The sequence below is a fragment of the Thunnus thynnus genome, chromosome 1 (assembly GCF_963924715.1).
Source record: "Thunnus thynnus chromosome 1, fThuThy2.1, whole genome shotgun sequence".
NCBI lineage: Eukaryota > Metazoa > Chordata > Actinopteri > Scombriformes > Scombridae > Thunnus > Thunnus thynnus.
This window is the reverse complement of record NC_089517.1, coordinates 2,887,701-2,909,132: the sequence shown is the minus strand read 5'-3', so window position 1 is coordinate 2,909,132 and position 21,432 is coordinate 2,887,701. Positions and strand designations below refer to the sequence as shown.

General features: G+C 41.2%; 1 protein-coding gene across 13 annotated transcripts in view; it reads left to right on the top strand.

Annotated features, from left to right (window-relative positions):
* Positions 1–18,895, top strand: part of LOC137184574 (serine/threonine-protein kinase BRSK2-like) — a 140,651-nt gene extending 121,756 nt beyond the window's left edge. For 4 of the 13 annotated variants that reach the window (XM_067593250.1, XM_067593085.1, XM_067593168.1 and 1 more), the window contains 7 exons: positions 1,223–1,283; positions 6,105–6,312; positions 6,851–6,899; positions 8,583–8,706; positions 10,487–10,667; positions 11,413–11,502; positions 17,969–18,895. In XM_067593250.1, the coding sequence (XP_067449351.1) occupies positions 1,223–1,283; positions 6,105–6,312; positions 6,851–6,899; positions 8,583–8,706; positions 10,487–10,667; positions 11,413–11,502; positions 17,969–18,192 (937 nt within the window). In that variant the 3' untranslated portion in view covers positions 18,193–18,895. Of the gene's footprint in view, positions 1–1,222; positions 1,284–5,654; positions 6,313–6,850; positions 6,900–8,582; positions 8,707–10,486; positions 10,668–11,412; positions 11,503–13,582; positions 13,944–15,055; positions 16,407–17,968 lie in introns of those variants that run through there. The other 9 variants (XM_067592657.1, XM_067592485.1, XM_067592573.1 and 6 more) reach the window with 5 other exon arrangements.
* Positions 18,896–21,432: the final 2,537 nt, after the last annotated feature.

The following is a 21,432-nucleotide window of genomic DNA, read 5'->3' as shown; positions in this document are numbered from 1 at the left end:
ATTCAACTTTCCAGCTGCACTACCCCCTTTCAAATGAATGGGACCACCTGATTTGGTGTGAATGCCGCCGAGGAGACTTCAAAAACAACAGTGAAGAACTTGTTGGACAAACCAACATGTCTGTGCCTTCATTACCGCAGTGATATTTGAGGTCATTCAGCGGGAATGGAGTTAACATTTAGAAACTAACCAGACTAACCTTCTGGACCAGAAGATTTCTTAACATCTGGCAGAAACGGGGATTTAAAGGCACCCTGTGGAGTTTCTGACCTCAGTACGTCTGACTGGGTTTGATTTATTCTGAGCTTCCAGACTTCAGATGTGATGTGAGGCCAATATTAAGGAGGTCAAAATTATAGCTGCAAAGATTGGTCCATTAATTTGTTGATTGCAAGAAAATTAACTGGCAACTATTTGGATAATCAATTCAGAATCATATTCATGCACCAAGTAGCAAGTACGAGGAATTCAATGTGGTCCAGATGTCAACAGAAAAAGCAATAAACATGAACATTAAACAACAAATATAAACAAAAACACAGTAAGAATTATAATTTTAGTACATTTCCAGCTTCTCATATGTGAGTATTTGAAGCTTTTCTTCACCATATATGAGAATAAACTTAATATGTTCCAACAAAACAAGACATTTAAAGACGTCACCTTGAGCTGTGGGGTTTGTAGTTGACATCTTTCACTATTTTCTGTCTTTTTATAGACAAAACAATCGATCTTGAAAGTAATGGTTACTCTACTGCAGTAAAAACATCACATATATGTCACATCAGGAAGATTCAGCAGCTTTTTGAACACAGATGCAGGAAAAAAGGACATACAGTTTATACTCCAGGAGTGAAAGTGAGAGGAACAGATCAGGGATGTTCTGCACAACAACAAAGTAATAAAAGAGTTTGTGAAATCCGCGGGGCCACAGCAGCTATAGAAATGAGTTTTCTGCTGGTGATCCGTCCTCGTTTGAGTCACTTTCCTCCACTTTTTATCCGCCTGAGATCAAATCTCCGTCAGACTAAAGTTGAAATGGTTTTTCCAAAAACAACTACACAAAGAGCTTTCAGGCTTTTGTACAGTAACGTGTTGTGTGTGTGTGTGTGTGTGTGTGTGTGTGTTTGTGTGTGTGTGTGTGTTTGCTGTTGTGTAGAGAAGTTGTTGTTTCATCCACTGCACTTTTCTGGATATTGATTGTACTTTGTGTGTGTTGTAGATCGCGGTCGATCAGCGGAGCGTCCTCCGGTCTGTCCACCAGTCCTCTCAGCAGTCCCAGGGTAAGTGTCCGTCCCTCCCACGCACTCATTGGTTTCCCACAATGCAACCTCACCCACTGGCTCTGCTGGTATGTTGTTCACGCTCACACACACAAGATAATCCATTCACCTCCAGCCTCTCATCAGCGGCTCATACACACCACTGCACACTTCATCATAAACCTGTGTGACGTACAGTAGAGCCGGACACTGAGAGTTCATGGAGGAGTTATGTTATCTGGGGGGTTTATTATAGTTCTGTTGATAAGCTGTTTGGGAAATAAAGGAATTAAAAGTAGGAGATATTAGAGAGGAAATAGATGCACCAAAATGTAAATCACTTGAAGGATTAAGCTTGTGTTTTTTTATACTTTTCTTATTAACAAATGCCATGAAAAGACCAAAACCAACATTTCTGACTTCCTTCTCTGCTCCAAACCTATTTGGTTCTTCCTGAAATGAAGTAAAACTCACAAATATATAGTTTCATTTTTAAGAAAGGTTCAGTAATTCTCTAAAACAGCTGGTCACTGTCATACAAGAGGAAATAGTTCTCTTGTTTGCTTGGGGACTATTTTCAGCAGCGGATTAATCCACATTTCTGGCAGGTGGGAACTTTGTTATCACTGAATATCAGTTTTACCAACTTTCAAATGACTGTATTGGCTTTATAGTGAGTTTCAGCTCATTGTTTATCTGTCCGGCTGCAACTTTACTGTTCTGGTTCACTCTCAGCGTCTCATAGCGTCGTTTTCAGAGAAAAAGCTGTAAAAAGTCGCTGTACACTACCTGCTCAACACCAAACGGCAAACAGACACAGATCAGTTATTGAAGGTTTAACAGCTTCCCTTTTGCTTTTATTTTGACATTGATCATAAAGTTAATTATATCTGTGGTAAGGGCTCACTGATTACACTTTCATGACTTATGTCATGTGACTTAAAGCCCTTCCACACCAACGTTATATGATTATAAAATATGAAAATGTAAATGCTCAGAGAACCAGAAAATGAACCTCCTCTTCTCATCAAGGTTGTGATTCGACCTCGCCGTGAACGGCTTTTAAGTCAGGCTATACTGTATACCTCACACAGCTTTAGATGAAGTGGGACCAGATCCATCGGAGGCCAAACTCCAGATGAGATCCGGTGATTAATGCCTCCACACACACACACAACAGATTCTCATGCAGCCGCAGATTAGCTGAAGAATCGATCCATCACTCTCAGAGAAAAAACGCCTGAAAACCTGCTGCTGCAGAGGCGAAGCAGAGAGGTTGGCTGCAGCTTCCATGTGTGGCTTTTTTTATTATTTTTCAGTAAAGCCATGCATTTTTTAAAAGCTAACCCTCAGCAAGGACACCGGTTATGTATCATTAAACATTTGCAATCTTGCACAGGCACGCAGAAACTTTATTTCATAATGAATCTCATTGTTCTGTTCTTCAAGGCACATTATATTCTCCTTATCTGAATGCAAACTGAAGAGGAGGCAGATTTTAGTCTTTAGCTCCTGATTCAGTATGAAGTGTTTAAAAAGCAATTAACAAAAATCATCGAGCTTCATGAAATAACTGTTTTGTTTTCTTCCTGAAACCTCCTGACTTTGTTCTGTGAGATTTGTTCGAACAAGCGTCCAAAGACAAACTCTTAAAGTTAAAGCTGCACATTCTGACAGCTTCATTCATAAAAAAATGTCACCTGTGACATCACAACTTGTACTGTGAATGTGTTCATGTCTTGCCGGCTGATCCAGAACAAGAAGACGTTTCTGTATTTTGTTTGTTTGACACTATCGATACATGTTTTGACATCACTAAGGCTCAGAACGTCCCATCAACATGGTTCTTATATCCCTGGAACACAGACCGTCTCCTCTATCCGTTCATGTCATAAAACATCACAAAGTTAACTTTTAATGAAGCTGAAACGACACTCGTTTCAGCTGTACGCTTCTCATCCAACAGCTTGTGGCTGCTAACATCCAATCACGTTCATGCGGGTGTTCACTGCGGATATTTTAACCGGACAATGTCACAATACGCTCAGCTGATTTGTGCTCTTGCCAACACAGTTTTGCTGCCGCAGCTCCCTCCATCACCCCCGACCTCCTCCTCCTCCTCCTCATGCGGTATTTCATATTGTTGATTTTCAACTAAGATTTATCGACCGTGTGTGTTCCTTCACACAGCAAACAGCCTTTTCCAACAAATCTAACTGTACAACTATTTACTATAAATGGTCATTCCTTCCAAAAGAAAGTCTCCTAAAACCTGTATAGTACTAGTTACATTCCCTAAAAACACTATATGACTCTGCTATAAGCCTATAAATAAAGGAAATTACAAACGAGTAGAAACACTGGAGGTTTCAAGGGGCTGATTTTCATTTTAGTGGATTTTGGCAACATGTTTAAAATCCAAATTGTATCACACACTGGCTGTGTCATCCAACGATTACACGCGTCAGGATACCGTGGTGTTTTCCAGCCTTCTATGTGTGTGTCAGCTCATCATAAAAGCAGCATTTTCATCACATATTATCCCCGGTTTGAAGACATCTCATGTCTGAATAAAGGCTTTGTGTCTACCGCAGGTATCATATGACAGCCAGTATGTGTTGCACTGAAGATGTTTTACCTCTTAAGTCATACAAGTGTTTTTATATCCATGTGTAAAAGCAGAATCTGTACATTTAGTTTGAACCAAGAGGAAATATTGCATACAAGTGGTTCATGCATGAGGCCTATTGTGTTATTTGGTGAGAAATTCCATTGTTACCACACAGACACACACACACACCTCTCCTGTTCTTTTAAATAACATCAGAGTTTCACACATGCTCCATAACGCTGTCATGAGAACAGACGGACTGGGTTTGTTCCGCTGTGGGTTCACGCTGCTCTGACCTGTCGTATCAGTTACCTGGTCATTCATTCCACAGCATCGTGCATCAGCACTACGACAGTATGCATGCACACACTCTGGCCACTTTCCCAGGTGGAGGGTGAAGCTAAATCTGTTAGCTTTCAAGCTGGTTCACTTGCTGGTATTTAGGGATGCACCGATGTATGAGGACAGTAATCACTCTGCTAGACCCTAAACAACAATAAGCTCAATCACTAATTGACCAAATGTATTCTGACTTTCATGACTCCTGGTGGAAACTTAAAAAAACAGACACTGAGACTCGACGGCTAAAAGCAACAAATAAACTGCACCAATCATCACGGAGAATTTGATTATGAACAAAAACTGACACCGGCAGACGAAGTTAAAACATCCAATCACATAAAAAATGGACTCAAAGTCTGTCAAAGAGAAAACGATCTCACTGACAACAGGAAAACTAATTTTAGGGAGTTTAATGGTTTGTCAGACACGACTTTCAGTCGGAGGAATATAAACTAGAATGCAGACATATGTATTTATGACGATGCTGCACAATCCTCCAAACGTTGTATCTGCATCTGGATCCAAATCTGCCATGGTTCAAGAAATATTTACAAAAATCATGTAACAATGTCCTTACAAATAATCTTAAGAAATGTTCAGAAAACTTTATAGATGGGCTCCAAAAAAGATTCACTCCTTCCTTAACCTATGATCAAACTTTCCACCAACTTTTACTGAAATTTGTTGAAGCTGAGTGAAGGTTCCCAGCACAACTTCACCTGCTTCCAACGTGGAGGGAAAGCAGTCTGATAAAGGTCAAAAATCCAACAACACTTGTAGTATAAAGAACAACTTTACTGAGAGACCAGAACAGAAACCAAGTTTTACATACTCAGCTCTCCATTCTTCACACTGATGAAGACTTAAAGGATAATAAAGTTGTTCTCAATACTACAAGTGTTTAAAACTGAAATTTGTTGACACACAGTAAAGTTATCCTCCAACAAACAGACAAAACAACAACAACAAATAAAAGGAGGAGGTAGGAGGTGATAAATGTCAAATGTCAGAAAAATGTGCTTTTTTTCAAGTGACAATATTTCAAAGAGAATAAAACGTGTGGAAGCAGAACATCAAACAGTCTGAATCAACACTGGTCAATGTTTTTCAGAGTGACAGGAAATCCAGTTTCAGGTCAGCAGTTTTGATCTCGGTGCATCCCTACTGTTAATGCGTCATGAATGCTTCACTGCTGCCTCCTGATTGGCTAATCACTGTGCTAATCGCATGTTCTGTTTTCTTTCTTTCTTGCACTCTCACCACTTCCTGCCTGCCTCCACCTCTCAACTCATCTGCCACGCTCCTTTTTTATTTCCTGGTGTGTTTTTTTTTTTTGTTTTTTTTTATTGGGAATGAACCTTTATTGGGCTATGGTGTTCCTCTGGCTTTCTCATTGGCTGACTCTGCTGTCATGTCAAACGGTGCATGACCAATCACAGCCCACCCGGCGGTTTTTCATCCCGCCCCAGTCCCCCGACCTGTGTCAGTCCCCCAACTGCAGCCCCACCCACTCCCCCGAGGTCCGCCTTAACGGGGTGGGGCCCCGCACGCCCAACTCCTACCAGCCAAAGATGGGGTCCCCCCTCATGCACCCCCGCACGCAGACCCTCCCCGCCAAGCCCAAAATGTCTGAGAAGCCCCTGCAGACCACCAGGTCCAACCCGCTCCCCAACACAGCCCAGACCCCCAACACCCCCAAATCTGAGCCTTCCACACCCTGCCAGCCTCTGGCTCCCTGCATCCCCAACAGCCCCCGGGTGAGACGCCACCCGCCTCTCACCGTCCCCCCCAAGCTCTCCATCCCTCTGTCCCCCGTGCCTCCTATGTCGCCCCTACGCCGCCACCACCTCCACCCTGACCACAACGGCAAATCTGTCCCCATCACGCAGGTGACCCCCCACCCCTCCCCCAGAGGGAGTCCTCTCCCCACCCCCAAAGGCACCCCGGTGCACACGCCCAAGGACAGCCCGGCTGGCACGCCCAGCCCGACGCCGCCGCCCAGCCCCTCCATCGGGGGCATGCCCTGGAGGACGCGCCTCAACTCCATCAAGAACAGCTTCCTGGGCTCGCCGCGCTTCCACCGCAGGAAAATGCAAGGTAGCGTGGGAGGGGGAGGATTTATTCACATCAGAGCCTTATGGATATGATCTCATTCTTATCTGTGTGATAATCGATTCAGCGGAGAGTGTTTATGCATCAAACTGCATCCTGGTAGCTCAGGGGAACCAACACAGATCATCTCTTTGCTCCTAATGGCTGCGTTTAGCTGCCGGTTTATCTGCCGCAGCGTTATCATGACAAACAGCCGCCTCTGGCCACGTCACACACAAGATAACTATCTCATTACAGGAAGTGGAAAATTGACCCTTTTTTCTTTCTGTTTTTTGCCTCCCATAGCTACTTTGATAGTTGCATTAAATCACTCCAGACAAACCAATAATCTGAGAATAATCTCATTTAAACTGACTGATTATATTTTTTATTGAATCTGAAACAGCATGTAGTGAAAAAACAACCGTATCTGTACGACCAGCTTCTCTACAAATACGCCTTTTTGTACTTAATGAAGACGACAGTGTCGATCACAGGAGGTTGACCTAACTCTGTGACCTTTGACCTCTACTTGCGTCCACAGTTCCCACGCAGGAGGACATGTCCAGTCTCACCCCAGACTCTTCTCCAGAGTAAGTAATTATCTGAACATGTTGTTTCAGTGTAAACAGTAGAGAGCTGCTGCTTTATGATTTCCTTACTGAGAACTGTGTGTTTATGGAAACTGATTTATGATTTCCTTTATTTCATTTTGTCCACATATAATCCAGAAGCACATATTTTAGAAATGTGATTGGATTTTTAAGGGAACAATTTGCACACAGGGCTCATCACTATTTTCTGGGAATTTCTGGGGTTTTTTTATATTAAAGTAATGGATGGAAGTTGGTTTAAAGGTGCAGTGTGTAGAATTTAGTGGCATCCAGTGGAACGGACTTGGCAGAAATAGAATATAATATTCATAAGTATATTTTAATTAGTGTATAATCACCTGAAAATAAGAATCATTATGTTTTCGTTACCTTAGAATGAGCCCTTTATATCTACAGAGGGGGCGGGTCCTCTTCCACAGAGGCCATCATGTTGCACCGCCATGTTTCTACAGTAGCCCAGAACGGACAAATACTGGCTCTAGAGAGGACCTTTCAGGTTCTTCATCAGTTTCGTGGCCACCGTAGGTTCTCCTACATGCCTGGAAGGGAAGGGGAGGAGTATTCAGATCACCGCTAGATGCCACTAAATCCTGCAGACTGGTCCTTTAAATCATTAATACTAATAAAACAAACATTTAAGTAAAAATCAGATTATAAAATATCTCTTTCACCACAAACTATGTAGTTAATTTATTTATTGATTTCTGTTTATTACTTTGGCAGAGTCTGGAACATAATCTGCATTTATTTGTGGGGTTTTTTCCCTCATTTTTCTTCATTTGTCTTCTTTTTCTACCATCAGAAGATATTTTCTGAACTGTTCATTCCAAAAGATTTTGTTTTGTTTGATGCCGCCACAGTTTACATAGAATCTGGATGGAAATTAGCTCATAAAATCTGTGAAAATCAGGAAGGATTATCTGCTCATTAAGGGTTTAGAAACCAGAGATGCTCCAGTGTAAAGATGGTTGGAGTTAGTGATGCCACACAAGCATGTTTAAGATCCAGCTGGTTACATTCAGAGCTAAAGGGTTAAAATGAAAGACTCCTAAGATGGTTATAATGAGGTTTAGACTTTATACCACATATGTCAAAGGTATAGAAATGATTCTTTATATTGAGGGAGCATAGAAACATACATACACCCTCTTGTTTCTATGGTAAACGTTCCTCTTTACATAACAAGCATCACACGTCAGCGCCGCCGTCTCTGTTGGCATCTTCTTTGTGCAAAGAGACAAACTGTGAAATCACATCTGGTGTTTAACTAGTTTAGATTGTTTGTTAAAGCGCTGCAGGGCGACATGAGGATGCTCACATAAAAGAGTCAAACGCAGGAGGGGAAGTGTTTACATCACACTGAGGATTATGTAGATCGATCTTTGATGCCGTTGATACGTCTTCCTTCCTGATATTTGAGTTATATCTAGTGAATTTCACTTTGCCTCACAGTAACAGGCTCTGGTTGACATATACTGTATAACAGCATCAATATCAGCGAGAGTGCTACACAAATAACAATCATAACTAGCATAACTAGCTGTGTTATGGTTTGTTGACGTTGAAACGTCTCTACAACCATTAAATTTGCTTTTTCTCACCATAAATATCATAAAAAATCTTGTCTGTTTGAGTCACGTCGTGTCTGTCTCCTCCCTGCAGACTGGCTAAGAAGTCGTGGTTTGGTAACTTCATCAACCTGGAGAAAGAGGAGCAGATCTTCATCGTGATCAGAGACAAACCTCTCAGCTCCATAAAGGCTGATATCGTCCACGCCTTCCTCTCCGTAAGGCTCCTTCTCACACTGTTCTGTTTTACTGGCGTCACAGTTTGACTTTATAACAATATTTGGACCAAAATCTTTACAAAAAAAAAGTCTTTCTTCATGATACGAAAGCAAGACTAGTGGAAAACATTAAGGTTTTAAAGTTAGAGGGGAAAATCCATATCCATCAAATTCAATTTAAGAAAAAAGTAACAGAGTATCTGAAGTTTTTAAAGGTCTGAAAACCAGAATTTAGAATCAAAGGTAACACTCAGCCGTCACACAGCTGGAGTTTGTTTGAAGGTGTAAAGTTAAGCTTCTCGTACAGTCGAGGCTGTTGGAGTAACTCTCTGTCTTGTCAGTTGTCTTCTTGCGGTTTTCACCCCTGATTGGAAAAAATGCTTCGACACAGCAGACTGAAAACCTGACTGAGTGTTTTCAGGTTCAGTTTAGCCTGAATCTGCCTTTTTTACCTCCTGATCCAAACAGCTCAGCTCTGCAAAAAGACTTGTTCTCTATCAGAGAGGACAAAGGAGGATTTCTACAGAGGTTTCTACCCTCACTGATATAAACGAGGGGGACAAATTATTAGAAGTTTAAATAAAATGTTCTGAACTGTAGCACACATGAGCACTCTAGCTGCAAACACTGACACTGTTTTATCTTGTAGAAATAAGCATTAATTCACATTTTCTTCACTGCTTCTCTGGAAATTTGGTGAAAATTTTATGTTACATTTGGCTGGAAACCAACTACTGTCTGTCCTGAGCTTTAAGGTTCAGCTACCAGTTTATTTACAGCAGGTTAGTTTCCATCCAACCGTTTATATGAGCTTTTTCAATTTGTGCATAAAAAAACGGCGGAAACGCTGGAAATTCTTAAAAAAGTTTAAATATGGCAAAAAAAGAAGTTTTTACACTCAGATGAGGTGGAAAAGTTGATGTATAGATAAAAGAAAAATGTAACAAAGTGCGATTGAAGCAGATTTAGCAAATAAATGATGATGTACAGGAAGCGTTTGACTTAAACGTCCCTAAACTCTGTTCTTGGTCTCTGAGCAGCGTTCAGTCTGTATAACTGACACATGACTGTTACCAAAACGCCTCCAACAGCAGGAAGCTGTGATGTCAGCTGTTTGTCCGTCAGCAGGACGTGTGTCACATTTTCATCACTTCATCTCTGAGTGTGACGCTCGATTAATTACATCATCATCTTCTTCTTCTTTTTACTGCACTCGACAGGAGAACCGGCGCCACCAGCTGTTTACTCTGATGTGCTCAATTTTTATTATTTGTTCGTTTAAAATTTGAATATCGTGTCTCCTTCACCTACTGGCTCTGCTGTCAATCAAACATGTCCACCAGCCCACACAAAGGCTTTAAGACTAAAGGAGCATTTCTGATGTATCTCCGAACACTATTTATTCTTCATTTCAATTAAATAAAAACAATCTAAAATCATTTCTACATGATGTCTGAGTGTGAAAACACTTCAGGTTACTGTACAGTGATCCGTTTCAGTTTACAGTACAGTGGTTCCATGTGAGGACAGCAGCATCATGCGCAGCAGTCTGCTGTCTGTTCACGTGTCGCTGTCGACTCCGACGCTGACGCTGCGAAACGCCACGACATGTTTAAATGTAACAGATCCAACACTCGCTCTCCTCCTCCTCCTCCTCTCCTGTCTGTTTCTCTCACAGCCAGGCTGCCATCTTAACCGATGCAGAAGTTGTCTGTGTTTCTGCTGACTCAGAGTCTGCTCACTGACACCCTCCCTCCCTCCGTCTCTGTCTCCCTCTCAGATCCCCAGTCTGAGCCACAGCGTCATCTCTCAGACCAGTTTCCGGGCGGAATACAAGTCCACAGCCGGTCCGACGGTTTTCCAGAAACCGGTCAAGTTCCAGGTGGACATCACCTACACCGAGAGCACCAGCGCCACCAAGGAGAACGGCATCTACTCCGTCACCTTCACCCTGCTGTCAGGTAAACACCACAGACAGGATGAGCTATGATACAAACCAGGAAGCATTGATTTGTTGATTTGCAGGTCAAATTAAATCTAAATGTTTGTGTCAATTTGGGTTGAACAAAGAATTTTAGATGTTAATTAATTGATGGAACAATTCTGATAATCAACATATTAAGCAAAGCCAAACATAAATCCTGTTCCAGCTTCTCCAGTGTGACACTTTTCTTGCTTTTCTCCGACAAAGTAAGAAACCTGAAGATGAGGAAACTGCTTTTACAGAATCGATTCATTTAATCCACGTTCACACACGTGATTAACCCGAACATCTCATCGCTTTCACTGGCAGTGGAAATGTTCTCCACTGTCGCTCTGACAACAGCAGGAATGGCGACGGCGAAGGTGCGACACATAAATCAGCCACCAGATTTGAGCTGTGAACTGTGAGCACCCATGAGGGAATCTGGTGACCTTATCAGCAGAGCATAGCAGAGGAATATTAAACTGTCTTGTTGTCCTGGCAGTTCACTTTATATCTTACAGTTTATTGATAAAAATATGCATCAGTTTGTGGTTTACGGCACAGAAATCAGGCTTTGGATACACACACAATACTTTTTAGTAGATCATAATCAGAAAAATGAAGAAACTCATCTTCCTTCTGCTTTAAGCTACAGATATACCAACTGAAGAAGAAGAAGAGTGAAGATGAAGTGCGGTGCTCCGTAGAAGTTTAACAAAGCTTCGTTGTTTCCTCTTCAGGTCCGAGCCGGCGTTTCAAGCGTGTTGTTGAGACCATCCAGGCCCAGCTGCTCAGCTCCGACCAGCCCGGCAGCCAGCCCCAGATCTCTGGTAAGTCCAGTCCCCTCGCCACCCGTCCCCCCCGCCCCGCCTACACCCCCCCCCAACCCTCCTCCTCCTCCTCCTCCTCTTCCTCCACGCCCTCACAGCCCCCCCCCTCCCTCCCTCCCTCTCTCCCTCCCTCCGGCATCCTGGCACTCTCCACAAGCACAGCCACACCTGCGGCCCTACCTCGGCTCGGACCCGCTCAGCTCAGCTCGGCTCGGCTCGGCTCGGCTCAGCTCGGCTCAGCACACTGCTTTTAGCACAAGGCATCTCCACGTGCATGTCTACCCGCCACATACCATGGCGTGCACACCAACACACACACACACACTCACATACAGTACATGGGAACGTTATTCAATGAGCTCTAGATGTGTGTTTACTGGGCTGATTATCACTAGACCTACATGTGAGGATCAGCTGTTTTATTTGTGCATGCAGCTTTTTCTCTGTAAGAGGTATAAAGCTATCAAGGTGTCAGAATATAACTTTTACTGTATAGTTTGACATAAACAGGCCAGAAACAATCCCACGAATCTTTGAAATCTGCGTTTTGGGCTGCCTATAAGACAGATGGATGGATTTTTTTTTTTAAAAATATGGAAGAAAAGAAAGAGTGACTCTGTGTTCTCCAGTTGTCCCTGTTAGTTCTGTTTGTTAGTGTGACATTGTAGTGTCGCTGTTGTTTTATCTGTGGTTATTTACTTGATAATGGTCCCCTCTGGTGGTGAAGCAGAGTAACTACAACTCATCCACACACACACTGCTGTACCACTCTTTAAAAAAAAAAAGCTTATAGTTACATTCTGCACACACACACACACAGCTGCCTTCAGGATACTGATGTGTTACTGGGAGAGAAACACTGCAGTAAACAAGATCTAAAGCTGCTGGATTTACACAGATAGTTTGGATTCTTCGACTTAGATTAGCGGTGATGTTATTGGATAGACTTTAATGCAAAAATGTCCAACTTATCAAGTAATGTTTGTAGTTTACTGAGCCAAGAAAGTCTTATCTGCTCAAAAATAAAAGCAGAAAATTCTGTGTCCAGTACAAATTATTTGATTTTTATTGCATTTCAGGAATAGACAAAAATAACTTAGAAACATGGAGATTCTTTCAATGCAGTGTTGACATTTTAAGCCACAATGCACCATTAAAAATATGTTAACTATCCACAAGTGAAGGAGATCACCTCAATGTATTTCAGAGACTTGGTTCTACTATCAAACCTTCATCCAGGATGTCTTAGTGGTCTTAGCAAGACGTACCTCATACTTCTTTAAATCATAACTCAGTCAAATCTGAACACAAAGACATTATAGATCCATCAATCTGCTTAGAAATTATAGAAACAAGACTACAACTTCAGAACTTAACTTCATCAGATTTATAAGTTTTCTTCAGTATCCAGTGATAGTTGTCTGTACATCAGTTGCTACACTGCTAACATCTAATTCAGCAGACTTTTAATGGAGCTATTTTATAGTTCACTTGCAATAAGAAAAGATTTATTGGGAGCGTTTTGGTACACAGACCTTCATCAGGTTGACCTGCACCAGAGTTAGCTTGAAGCTAATTTGCATCCGTAGTCCCTGACAATTATATAACAATTGCCACCAGGAAATGTAATAGGCAGAATGTCTTACAGCTGAAAAATAAACTTAATAATAAAACTCTTTCAAAACATTTCTTTGGCATTTCTGCACTTCAGTTTCTTGTCATTCATCAGCTGACATATACAGTTGTGCACAGAAACATCATCTTCTACTGAGGATGGTGGAAACTTACCTCACGTCGTGTTGTGGCTTTAAATGTTACTTGTTTTTCAATCTCACACTTAGCTAATGTCCAAAAAATCCAAACTATCAGTTAAAAACACAAAGAACCAGTTGCACCAGTCTGGCCAGTCACTGCCACAGATGGGAACTGTTATCAGGCACTGTATGCCAGTCACCCCACTCCATGTAGATGTGCCAATAACCCACATCTCAGTATATCTACAGTATCTATCTGATCTCTCTGTCTGTCACTCTTCCTCTGGCCTGCATCTTCATGCCTCCCTGCTTCTTGTCATCCACAGCTTCACTTTTAACGCCACTTGGATGAACTGAATCACTCGCATGCTGAATGAAACGCCGACCCAGAGCTTTGCACACATACCGTTTGGCACACTGAGTGAATGTTAGCAGGGTCAGTTTTGTTGGGGATCCGTCGCTGCCAAACTCTATGTGTGCTGATGCTTCTCGGTGCCGTTAACACACGACTTGAGTGTGTTTTTGCAACATATGGGACTGATGTACTGAAATTAAAGCATGATCTGTAAACTGAATGTCGCAGCAAACAAACACAGGACGTGTGATTGTGTTTGCTGATCTCTTCGCAGTCAGAACCAGAGAACCTGCATGTGTTTGATAAAACGTACTAAACAGTCTTACAAACAACCTGAAGCCTCCTCTGTGTGTGTGTGTGTGTGGGGGGGAGGTTGTACATGTGTGGATGCAGCGGCAGACTGATTTTAAGACGTAATATATCCACCACAGTGAATGTTCAGCCTGTTTCTCAGAGTAACCTCACCTCACGTCTACATGCTCTTATGGAATTTGACTTGATATTAACACAAAAATGACTAAGTAGCCGAAATAGCGACTTACATCCAGCACGCCTGATTGCTGGTCTTCTGCCAGACTTGTGGTGATGGATGCGCATCAAAAGAACTGGCTGATTCTGGCCTGAAGCTAAACTCAATACTGCTAACTGGATTCTCAGTTGAAATAAATCATTGTGGAACTGGATGCATGTGGACAAGCTTTATTTACACTCCTACAATCACTTATAAATGGATGGAGACACTCTTAATCAGCTGTTTTCTTATCAATATGATGCCTGTTCCACCAGTCTGTCGACCTGTCAATGAAACAAACAGGAAAGAAGTAGTTTTCTGATTCCTGATCAATTTATCATTTTTTTAATTTAAAGGTAGATTAAAAGGATAATGAAATTCATCAAACAAAGTAATTAATATTAAGTTTGATTGGCATTTACAGATGTAGAAATCAGTGCAGTTGTTGAACAAACAAATGTTTTATCATTTATGACTGAAAGTTGTTCCTGCACTGGTTAATTTTTTTTGGAGTTTTTTATATGATTGTAAAGTAATTGTTGCTGAACTTTGTGAAATTCAAGAAGGTTTAAACTTCTGGTAGCATCTGATGCCAGTTAGTATTACAACATGGAAACTCTAGCAACACTTTTCACTAACTTTATAACTTTTCATCTTTGACCTGTAGACATAAATCTGTCATCTGAAACAAAGGTTGTAGGAAATGTCTCCAGCTACAGTTCAACACATAAAAACAGGACTTTGTTTAACGAGAGGAAACTCTGGAAAAACGAGCTGAACATTCACCGTGTCTGGCGTTAACTCGTACAGAGAAGGAGTGCCATGTTTTAGCCACTGTGCCGCTGATGTTTGACGTCAGCTGACTGGCGGTGAGTCGGTCGGGGGGGCCTCAGTGAGTCGGTTGGTGTTTCTGACACTGTCCTCTGCTCTCAGATGGCTCTCAGCGCTCAGCTTCTTTGCCGAGTAAATCCTCCAAGCGTGGTAAGACCCAGAGAGACCGGGAGCTCCCCCGGCAAAAAAAAACACCTTATACCTCTGGCTTTTAACACACACTGGCAACGTGCTGGAGGCCTGTCACCAACACACCCTGTTTGCACTAACACGTGTGTGTGTGTGAGAGAGAGAGAATGTGTGTGTGTGAGCTGCAAAAAATATATATGTTCGTCTTAACAAGTCATTTACAGCAGAGACGCCATATTCATTTTTACAGAAAAATGACAGATGAGACAACTTTGGGCTGCAACTAACAATTATTCTTATTATCAATTTACCTGTCGATTATTTTCTTGATTAATCATTTGTCTTAAAATAGTGAGAAATGCCCAAGTTTACCTGAAGCCAACAGTGAGGTCTTCAAATTGCTTGTTATGTTTGACTTAAAGTCTAAATTTTCAGTTTATTCTCACATTAAGAAAGAAGATGGAAACGGTTAAGACATTTTTGCTAGAAAAAATGACTTAAACAACTTATCAATTATCAAAATTGATGCCAATTAATGTTCTGTCGATCAACTAATTGAGTAGCTCTAATTGTACATGATATAATTTGAACAAGATTAACAACATAAAGCAACACTAGCGGCTCTTTGAAGTCAATTTATGTCACATTGCACAACACAAAAGTGAACAACAGAACAAACAATATACTGTACTCACAATTTAGCTGTTCTTACATTCTTAATGGACCTGAGGGTCTCACTCGACGAGATGAAAGCTCATGTGGTCAAAAATACAAAATACCAAAAGGGTTCATTCTCTGGGGAACATTCTCAGTAAATTTCATGGTAATTTGGACATTAGATTGTCTAAATGGCCTTAAAGGCTTCATTATGTCGCTAGAAGAAGGTTTCTAAAACATTTTCCTGCTGTGGGGACCATTAATATTTTCAGTAAAGTTCACCAAATTGAATTTAAGACTTTTTTAAGACCTTTTTCACAGTCATACTGGTCAAAGAATGATGGAAAACGCTCAGTATAGCTCATTTTTGAGCTATTCAACAACCTGCATACGTCTGCCGTCACACATTGTATGCTCCTGAGTGGTTAAAAATCCTCTTCAGAAACTAATTTAGAGGTTTGCCTTTTGCAAAAAGAAGAATCTTATTCCAGTAAGGTTTTTTTTATAGTCGTTTAAAAAGAGCAGGAAGACTCAATGACTTGATCATTTTGACTTATTTCATTGTGTGAATGTGTGTGTGTGTGTGTGCGTGCGGCTCAACTGACCTCAGTAACCCTTTGCATGGTATTGCTTGCTTCTTCATAAACTTTCCATATTTAAAATTCACTTAAAGAAAATATCAGACACCAGAAATGCACAATGTCACTGTGTTGTCGGAGAGAAATGATGGTAAGTTTATCACGAGCCTTCACTCTGACGTGCACATCTGTTACTGTTCATCAGCAGCAAAAACACAAAGGGAATAAGATGTTTCAAACTGACTAACCTTTGGGATGATAAGTGATTGTGGATTAACGTGTGTACTGTGCTGTACTGTTGCATGTTTTTATTCACTCACAACTGTTTTAAAGCATTTACCAAAGAACCTTTGTCTTAACAGATGGATGTTGTTGTGATGGATGTTGATATGACGGAGAGTTTACAGGAGCTTTGGAAGACAACAGAACAGTCCCATAAAAACAATTACTGCATTTAAAAAGTAAAGTTGGTAAAAGCAAGAAAAACCAAAGCTAATATAAGGCTTCAACATTCTGCATTAGGGAAATCAAATTGATATTTTTAAAGGTGACGATCTTTTTAGTGCAAAATTTCCTGTTTTTCTTACTAAACCTCCACCAAGAGAGACTTTCTGCAGAAACACAAAGTGGAAATCTTTTCTTTAAAACGACAAAACTTTGGAAGATACACATTTGATGTATCTACTTCCTAACAGATCAAACCTCATATTAGCTTAAGCTGAACTTTAAAATATTTTTTACTCAGAACCAGGACTTAAGTGCCCCGTCACATTACAGTGAAATCACTTTAGAAGCATCTCTGTTCTGCTGATATGAACAGAAGAAACAACCACAAAGTCCTTCAGTGTCTATGTGAGCTTTAAGACAGACTTGATCAAATGTTAACCAAGCCAAGCCTTTAATTAACAATAATAAAAATTTGTAAACTTGAATTCAGTTTTATAAAATTGTAGTTTTAGTTTGTCAGATAAATGTAAAACTAACACTAAAACCACTGAAACCTTTTTAGCTTTCATGAACACAGGTGAAGCATGTTAGAACATCCACAGTACTGATGCAGGTTCCTCTAAGCTGAAACAAAACATTATTTCTTAGTAAAACGCCAAAATTTTAAACCAATAATTGAACCCAATTTGCTTGACAACCTTTCTTTTTTTCAATGCTGTTATGTCACAAAAAGATAACATCCTCATTTAATAACACTTAAAGGAAACCCTTCTTAAATCTGCTGTATGATGGTCAAAATGTTCTTTTTTCAGTCAATCTGATGCTAAATGACATTTGAACTGTCTTCCAGTGCTCCTGTTAGCTCTCCTCTCCAGCAGGAGAAACTGAGACTCTGAAGCCAAAACTGATACTGATAAAAATATAAAATCACTAATATCTTGACCTTTTTGAAACATGATGTCACCTCATCTGTATCAGCTCCTTTCGGTGCTGCCTCTCCTTTGGCTTTAACAACCCTCCACCTCCCTGTGGCCTTTCCTCCGGCTAAAGAGTCTCCTTTTCTCCAGCTCCATTCCTCCTCTCATCCCTCCATCACCTCCTCCTCTCCTCGCGTTAACCCCATTGCTCATCTGTTGTTTGTTCTCTCTCTCTCTCTCTCTCTCTTTCTCTCTCTTTGTTTCTTCTTTTCTTCCCGTCTGTATAGGCAGCCCGTTGAGTAACTTCTTTGACGTAATTAAACAGCTTTTTTCAGACGAGAAGAACATCCAAGCGTCCCACTCCCCCGGCGCCCCCGCCACGCCTAGCTCCCCCGCCAAGCATGCCCCCAGCAGCAAGCCCAACCAGCCCCCGCCCAATGACTCTAAATGCCCCCCCGGCAAAGACAAAACAAAGACGGCCTCCAGCAACAGGACACAGGAACAACCTTAAGGAGCGGTAGCTGTGCATGTCTAGACGAAAAAGCAGTTATCAGGTCATTAAACAAGAGAATGACAGAGGAGAGCTGCTAACTTTGCCCTTTAGTTAGGAGTGAAAACACAAAAAAAAAAAGAAATCTACTTTTTGCCTATAAATTTTGTACTGTATAATGGGAATGGCTATTTCAGTTTAAAAGTTAAATCAGTATTTTACAATAAGTAGCAAATGTAGCTTTGTCGTCCCTACCTTCTGTCCCTCTCTGTGTCCCCGGGGGTCTTTCAGTGGGTTTGTGTCCTCCTCACATGTGTGATGGCTTGACTTGTCTCTGCCACCAGGGATCATCCATAATAACTATTAACCTCGGCGGCTCTTCGAGACCGGCCGACAGCGGCCCGCTCGCGGCCTGCCGTCACCAAGAGAGTCCGAAACTGAAGAAAAGACAAGAGGACCCTTCCCTTGCCTCCCCCCCCACTGCGCTTCACTCCCACGCCCGACCCCCCGCCCCGCCCGACCCCTCTCTCTTCGAGTCCTTTCTCCGGCCGCATCAGTAGTGTCCACTTCACCCCACCAGACCAAACACATCTCGGAAGAGTTGTAAAAAGAAAAAAAAGCCTTAAGACAGTGATGTTTGTCAATCTACACACACACACACATCCCCTCTCCTCTTTTCTCTTTCTTCTATTTCTCCCACATGTACATAAAAAAAAAAAAGAAACACATACTGTATGTACTCCTCGACACAAACATGACTTCTTCTCGCGGGATGTAATGACTTGCACACGCTGACAAACAGGAAGCGGTGGAGGAAGCGGAGACGGACGGACGGATGGACAAACGCTGGCTGGATTGTAATTCTTTTTAATGTCGTCTTTCTTTGTGAACGGCAGGATTTTTTGAGGCTCGCTGTGGCGTTTCTGTAAATGGGTTCTTGCAGTTAAAAAGGTTGCCCATAGAAGTATGATAAAGTGGGGGGAGGTGATATTACATAAATGAATGATCTATTCTGTTGTACAGACTAAATAATGTTGCGTATGTACAAAAAGTGTAGTTGTGACATTATGTTTTAGAGTTGTGTTGCCATATTTTGTTTATTCTTATGGAGGCTCGGTCACACCAGCAAATAAAAGAGGAGAAATTTCACGCAGAAATCAATTTGTTCCAATGGAATAACTGAAATCTGCACTAATTTTTTTTTACGTTGAATTTAACTTTGGTGAATTTGCGACCTGGAGAGTTCAAAACGGAGGAAGCTGTCATGGCTTATTAGCTGTATTGAACCTTTACTTCACCTCCTCTGTTGGAGTATAAATTGCTCCACAAAAGGAGGACGATTCACAGAAAGTTATGAAACGGAGTCGATGTTACAAATATGTCTTCTGAAGTAACTGTGAACTTATTGTTCCTTTAGTGACTGAGTTAATGAGCCTGCTTGCTTATGGACACTTACTAAGCATTTGATTTGTCTAACTCTGAACTGCTGAAGCCTCATATTAGCCTTGGCTTGACGTTAAAATACATTTTTACACAGAATAAGCACTTTTGTGGCTTTAGAGAGGGATCTCTTTGCTGCCAGTATGGACAGGAAAAGAGGGATGATTCGCAGACAGTCACAAACCCGTCTTTTGATGTAACTCTGCGTACTTACTGTTCCGTTAGCGACCGAGCTAACAAGATTTCTTGCTAACGGGCTCTTAGCAAGCTCGCTTTTTCCACCTCTTCAAAAACTTGTTTAACGAAATTTAATTTACAGGTCCGTCATTTCCAAATGATTTTCTTAAAGTTTCCTAGAAAGAACTGTGAAATTTGGTACCAATTACAGGGAAAATGATCTTTTCATTGAAGGAACTTTTTCCAGATTTCAGACTAGCATTAACTGGAAAATCGTCCCTATTTTCTCCACAATTAGCACCAAGTTACTTTTTCCCAGAAACTTGCTCGGAAATTATTTTTTTAAGAATGACAGACCTGTAAAAGAAAACGCTAATGAAATGAGGTACAGTCCTGAGAACAAAACGCCAAGAAAGAGTAAACAGCAAAGTACAGAAAAAAGCTGTTGTGACTGAAAGGAGCTAAATAAGTGAACCGACTAGCTTGCGCGAGTACGTCACCAAACTTCAGGAACAACATACGTTATTTTGTAATGACGCGCTGATAAATTTCAGTGTGCTACTTTCTGGTGTGACCAGGCCTTACCGATGAAACGTGTCTTTTTTTCTTTTTGCACTTTTGACAAGTGAATCAGATTTTGGGTTCAGTTACACCATGTCAGCGCATTTTTTTTTAAGTTTTGCTCTTGTTCAGGTTTCTTTGAATTATCTGCAGGTTTCAGACAATATTGAACTGCTGTGTATATTTTTGTACTTTACTGTATTTTGTCTTTTTTTTTTTTTGGTATTAATTTATTCTCCGTTATTTATATGAAAGATGTAGAGAATGTTTCGTCAAATTATTTAAGGATATTTTTGTCATGTTTAAGTTATTTGATGACCGAGAAATCTTGAAACGTTTGTGAGCGTTCGTTCCTTTTTCCCGGCTTTTGACGAAAGAAAACCTTGTAATATACGTTTGGAAAAATGATTTACCGTAATTTAAGAATGTAGACGTAGCCTCTTCGAGAGGAACAAACCCTTTGTTGATAATTGTCGGCTCCTTCTCCTCTCTCTCCCCTCCCCCCCGTGTATGATGACTCAGATCTCACCAAACACTCATTCTGTAAATAAGCCGAGTTTACTGACAAGCTTATTTAAAAAACCAAGGGGATTCCTACTCTTAGCTTTGACCTCGTACGGTTGATTGCATGTTCAGCATTCGTCTTTTCTTTGCATGTCGTTGTTGGAATTGTTCTCCTGTTCCCTTTTTCTCTCCACATTTATTTATGTATTTATGTTCTTTTATGTGCATTTGTTTTTATTTGCCTTTTGATTTTTTTTTTTTTTTTTGGATTTTATTTTATTTTCCTCTTGCCCTCTTCCTTCCTTTTTGATTACTGTGCGCTCACAGTAACCGTGCAATGCATCCTCCCTACTCATTCTCTCAACGAGGGACCTCGCTGGCGATCGGGTCGCTCACTCAGACCAGCTGGGTGGGTGTTTGGGTTTATCAGAGAGAAAAATTAAAAGCAATACCTTTCATTGTTCGCTTTCCTCTTTTTCTACTGTGGGAATCCAGAGCACACAGAATGGACTCGGAGCACGGAGCGCTACTACTGAGCAGGATAACCACTGGCAATGTATTCCCTTGTGATGTTACTGT